The 6,170-nt window shown below is 41.3% G+C and overlaps 1 protein-coding gene across 2 annotated transcripts in view; it reads left to right on the forward strand.

The window, feature by feature from the left end:
- DOLK (dolichol kinase) overlaps positions 1-5,315 on the forward strand; it is a 5,471-nt gene extending 156 nt beyond the window's left edge. For both annotated transcript variants that reach the window (XM_042478957.1, XM_042478956.1), the window contains exons 2-3: positions 502-652; positions 3,432-5,315. In XM_042478957.1, coding sequence (XP_042334891.1) covers positions 3,564-5,135 — 1,572 coding nt within the window. In that variant the 5' untranslated portion in view covers positions 502-652; positions 3,432-3,563 and the 3' untranslated portion in view covers positions 5,136-5,315. The remainder of the gene's footprint in view (positions 1-501; positions 653-3,431) is intronic.
- Positions 5,316-6,170: the final 855 nt, after the last annotated feature.

Below are 6,170 nucleotides of genomic sequence, written 5' to 3' on the forward strand. Positions count from 1 at the left end.
TGAAAGCGAGAAGATTGAAACTGTAGTAGAAGCACAAGGGAAAGGAAATGATTGAACCGATGAACTAGAAGAGGAATATAATTGTAGCGTATATCCACAAAGCAAAGTTATACCATTTTGATACCATTTTAATTGCCCTGGTTCCATCCCATGGGATCCTGGGATTTGTAGTTTGTAAAGCATCAAAGTGCCCTGAAAAGAGAGAGTCTGGTTCTGTATTATAGACTGATATTGAGATGTTGATACTCTGTGGATTACTATTAATGCTAGTACTACTACTACTACTACTGCTATGGGAATTGTAGTCTATTTGGATCACTCCAACCAAGGTATAGGTACTATATAGGTGTAACCATTGTGTGATTGTTTATCCAATTGTTATTTGCTATTTAATCTTTGTGTAAATCTACAGCGCTATATGAATAAAGTATAATAATAGTATAATAATAATAATACTGTACTCAGAATGGGTCACTATATTCTTCTCTCATTTTATTCCAGAACTGTCCCGTGAGGTAAGATGAGAATGGCCTGTCCAAGCGCATCCCCCAAACCGCCCCAAGACCTTTCCTCCAACAGAGATTTGAACCTGGCGCCCATCATTCCCTTTTGCCAGTTTGGTCCACTCTGGAAAAACAAGACAACATTAAAGGTAAGGAATGTAATGTTGGTGATTGCACCTGGTTGAGCATTGCTTTGCAATCACTCCTGTGTTGTCCACCCTCTGTATGTTTGCTGAAGGAAGCACAAGTACAGGAATACCCCAGTTAACAAAGCAGATGTGCTCTTGGAGGCAGAAATAACATGGATGGGATAGAGGTAGGTTCCTGCACCACAACAAAGAAGAGCAGCTGAACATGTTTTTCAACAGTCAGGTCAAATAAGCCCCACATAAGTAAACAAAAACATTCTGAATCTCCTAGAGACTACTTGAAAGCTTCTTCCAAAATGCATCCAAGAATGATGTTTCTGTTTTCACCAGCTCCCATTGTCATTATCATTTCCATTTCCTTTGGCCAGACTTTACTGATATGCTGGTGAGAGTTTACAAGGCAAGCTTATCTGCTTTGTTGTTCACACATGTTCAGTAATGGATTCGCTGTTTACCTTGCCTGTTGCAGTCAGGCACACACATCTATGGTAAGATCCAGTGGCAAAGAACCCCATAGCTCAGTCATTATTTATTGCATTGCTTACCAGAGATGCACTGCTGCAACCCAACACCAGAAGTCTGTTTCTCTAGCCCTCCTTCACAGTCCTCCTAGATGCTGCTAAGTAAACAAGGAGGAAAGGGGGAGCTGGGGAATGCAAACAGATTTTATAAAATGGAGGTTCTTTGTCAGAGGTTTTGCTAAATGAGATATGCCTGTATATGTGCAATACGTATACATGCTGCTGTAAATATAAAACGGCACTATAAAACCCCAATATGAACCTACAGGGATTGTAAGATCCACAGGGAAAGGCTTTCTCTCAGTCCCACCACCATCACAGGCACATCTGGTGAGGAAACCAACACAGTAACTGACCAAAAGTGGGGGGGGGGGAACCAACTGATTGGTGTACTATATATCACTAAATACCACTGTAAATAAATACAACAAAGGATTCTAGGCCAGTCCTCTTGCTGCTTTTTTTCACCAGCAGGCAAATACCTTTTTGTTCAAGCAGGCTTTTAGTAAGTAGCTACTTTCAGGGAAGCTTCTTATGCAGAGGTGCTTTATTTTTAACTTTTGGATGTTTTTTAATGATTTAATACTGTTTTGAATGTTATACTGATTTCAATTGTGTATTTAAAATGCCATTGTTTTCAGCTAATTGTTTTTGTGAGCGGTCTTTGGTACCATTTTGGGGGAAAGGCATTATATAAATGAAATAAATATGTTTAAAACACACACATACACGCTTGGGACTGTCTAATTTCTTCCCCTTGCCTTGGGAGGAAAGGGTGCCCAAGTTCAAGGCAAAGTATTTATGTGAGCACTGCGCCCGAAAGCAGCCAGCATGCACTTTTCCTTCCTTTCATGGGTGAAATTAAATCTAGGATACTGGAATGTAATACCTAATGCTGCAATGATATCATCTGACTCTTAGATGCTGCTGAACTGCAAGGCCAGCATCCCTCTTGTCCCAAGCCGTTAGTAATGCTGCTCTGTGATTTCATTTTACTAAAATATCACATGATTTCAGGGTTATAAATAAAATAAAACAAATTATAAACATCCAAACAACGTTAAATAATTTAAAAGGGTACACAGTATTAGAACACTGCAACCTAGTCGGTACATAATCTCTAGGCTAAAAGCTTCGGTGGAAATTGGTTTTAACTTGGCATCAAAATGAAGCCATTGGCTGCATCCACCCTGCAGAAATAATCTAGTTTGACACCAGTTTAACTGCCATGACTCAGTGCTATGGAATTCTGGGATTCATAGTTTTGTGAGGCATTTAGCATTCTCTGTCAGACAGCTTTGGTGCCACAAAAACTACAGTTCCCAGAATTGCATTGAGCCATGGCAGTGAAAATGGTGCCAGGCTGGATTATATCTGCAGTATGGATGCAACCATTGTTGGTGCCAAACATGTCCAGAGGTTCAAGGTGTTTTTGCAGAACTTATTCCAATGTATATATTTTATCAGTTTTGTCCTACATTTTGTTGTCATTTGGATGCAATGGTTGAATTTTATTGTACTGATGGGTACTTCAATTAATTAAGAAAGGTATTCAGTAAATAGTCTTCAAGAAATTTGTCCCAGTGCCTCTTAAAATGTGTTATTTATATGTGTCAAAATACAGAAGCAAGTGAGTGGCCATCCCTACATCTGATGGTAGTAAACACTATACTTTTAATTCTGCATAATGCAGAGTATTTTCTGAAGCCTGAATCTAATGCCTAGTCATTTTATAACATAATATTGGACACAATGCAAAGGATTATAAAGTTATATCATAGCCCCCCCTTCTTTAATCTTTTTTATAATTTAACTTTCTCCCAACGCATTTCTACATTGAAAGTACAATTTTATGGGATTTGATCAGATAGTAAGTTAAATCCACAGTTCACACAAGTAACGTAAGTAATAAAAGGATTCTAAATCTCTTCAAATTTGCCTTTGATTTCTCCTCTTGCTAATGTTATTTTATAGGTTAGCTTTTCTGATTGTGATATAGGCCACACCAGTAGAAATGGCAATGAAAGAATAATTAGCCAGCAATAAAAACATAATAAAACCAGAAAGACTGTATATCACTTATGGCAAGGCAAACAATAAAATCCAGCTTGTCAAGACCAAATGCCAAGGAAAGGGGCAAAACAAACCTCACTAGGGAGGAATTTCTAGAGTTATTAAAGGCAGGTTTTTCCTACAGCAGAAGGAACTGGTGATATAACCTGCTTGTTTAATTATTTAATTTTTGTTTTCTCTTCTAGAAATGGCACTAAAATGCAGCTGAACTTTTGACAGTGGAGTTGAGAGAGAGAGACTGAGACGGAGCCTGCTTTGGAACCAGAACGGCTGCTGAGGTTCTTCAGCTCACAGGATACAACCAGGCAGCTGGCACTATGCTGAACAAACAAGTTATTGTGGAATCCGTCATTGTATTCGCAGTCGTGCTGTGTGTACACAATGCAGTTTGGGACCGGTTTTCATGGTGCACCATCGCCCTTGCTATCCAGGCTTTTTATATCCAGTTTAAGTGGGACCATCTTCTCCGCCTGGGCAATGCCGTATTCCAGTTCCGGACAGGAGCAAACAGTGGCCTCTTCCCATCTTGCATGGCTGTCCCGTTGTTGGGAATTGTGATGAAAGAAAGATGCCGAATGGCCGGCATTGTGTTCTTTGAAAGGTTTGGCATTGTCGTGGCATCTACTGGCATGATTATAGCTCTTTTTCTCTCTGTGATAGCCCTCGGCATAACCAAACCTGTACCCACAAACACCTGCATTATTTCTGGCATTGCTGGCAGTCTGATAATCTATACCATGAAGCATTCCTTGACAGTCTCAGAAGTGATTGAGGTTCTTGAAGTTTTGCTTATCTTTGTGTACCTCAGCATGATCCTATTGTACCTGTTGCCCCGGTGTTTCACTCCTGGGGAGGCCTTACTGGTCCTCACAGGCATAAGTTTTGTCCTCAATCAACTCATTAAACGTTCTCTGAATGTCAGTGAGAGCAAAGGAGACCCTGTAGACTTCTTCCTCTTCGTGGTGATAGTTGGAGTGGTTCTCCTTGGACTGTTCTTCACAGCTCTGTTTTTCTTCATGGATTCTGGGACCTGGATTTCCTCCATGTTCTTCCACATGATGACTGCAGTGCTGGGCCTAGGGGTTATTATGCCTTGGCTGTATCGTCTGATCAAGAGGAATCCCATGTTCTGGTTGTACCAGTTCTTGTCACAGACACAGACTCGAGTTTACCTCCTGGCCTATTGGATCCTTCTGGCTTTTTCTGCATGTGCCGTGGTTCTCTACCAAAACACCAAGAGGTCCTCTGGCTCTAAAAAACACCAGGCATCAACCATAATCAGAAAATATTTCCACTTTATTGTGGTGGCAACATATGTGCCGGGGCTCATCTATGATCGCCAGCTACTCTATGTTGCTGCTGTGGTGTGCCTGGGGGTCTTCATTCTTCTAGAATACATCCGATACTTTACTATCAAACCCTTTGGACACTGGCTCCGTCATTTGCTGTCTCTCTTTTTGGATGAACGGGACAGTGGGCCTTTGATTTTGACTCATATCTACCTTCTCCTGGGGATGTCCCTCCCTGTGTGGCTGTTCCCCAGACCTTGTGCCCCAAAAGGAACCTTGCCTGGAGCAGGAGCTTTGGCTCCCTACTCTGGGGTTCTGGCTGTGGGAGTTGGAGATTCTGTCGCCTCTATTTTTGGTACTACAATGGGGGAGATCAGATGGCCCGGAACGAAGAAAACATTTGAAGGGACGATGACATCCATATTTGCACAGCTCATAGCAGTGGCCATCATCCTCATTTTTGACACTGCTGTGGACCTCAATGCCAGCTACTCCTGGATCCTGGCTTCCATCAGCTTGGTTTCCCTTTTAGAAGCCTACACCAGCCAAGTAGATAATTTAATTCTGCCACTCTACCTCCAGATTCTACTGATGGCTTAGGGGTGTCTTGATAGGAAGAGATAGATGGGGACAGTAACAGAATACTTCCCTGTCTTTGCTTGGACAGCTGCTTTGTATCAACGTATAGTGTAAAGTGATATCATGGCTGTGATTTGTGAAACAGATAATGTCAAAATGATTACTCTTGGATCAAATTAATATTTAAAACTGGAATGTAAACATGTTTGTAAGCTATTGTTCTTTTTCATTCCATGGCTGAAAGCACTCCCGCAACATAATCTATATGGTATTGGTTTGGCAGATTTTTGCCTGGTTGACTTTTTAAAAACTGGAATAGCAGGAACATAGGAAGCTGCTTTATATGGGATCCTTCTGGCCCAGTATTGCTAGCTTTGACTGGCAATGACTCTCAAGAGCTTCAGATGAAATCTTCCCCAGTCCTTCCCTAATGGCTTCCTATCCAAATATTAAACAGGCCTGCCCTGCCCTACCTTCCTAAATTGGGTGTATTCACGATAGAATGGCAGTGAAAGCATCAGGATTATAGAGAATTAGGTCCAGTGGTCCTTAACCTTTGGTCTCCAGATGCATTAAAGCTCCCAGAAGACCTGGCCTTCAGCCATTGTGACTGAGGCATCTGGGAGTGTTCCAGCATCCTTAGCCAGTATAGAAAATGTGGAGAAATTTTGATATGTATGGTAGCCAGCAAACTATCAGAGTCTTAAGACATTTCTGCAGTTTTTCTTTAACCCCTGAAGAAGAGCTTAAAACATACAAGGCCAAAATTTGTCAACCTTTCTAATGACTAAACATTAGAATGTTAACATCTTGAGACATTTATCGTTTGTTTTGTGTAGTAAGATGGCTGGACCTTGTGGGATGCGAAGGCCATTTTCCAGGTCTGTGGTGCTTAATGTGCCTTCCAAGTTCAGCATGATTGTACCCCCACTTGGAGGGTGAGGTGAAAACAAAACATTTTATCTCTCTCTCCAAGCTATCATGACAGCTATCCCTGTCATGAACTGGTCTTTTGGAGTCTAAATAGAAACTGCTACCCATGGTACCCACGTTGGA

The sequence above is a fragment of the Sceloporus undulatus genome, chromosome 7, assembly GCF_019175285.1.
Source record: "Sceloporus undulatus isolate JIND9_A2432 ecotype Alabama chromosome 7, SceUnd_v1.1, whole genome shotgun sequence".
Lineage (NCBI taxonomy): Eukaryota > Metazoa > Chordata > Lepidosauria > Squamata > Phrynosomatidae > Sceloporus > Sceloporus undulatus.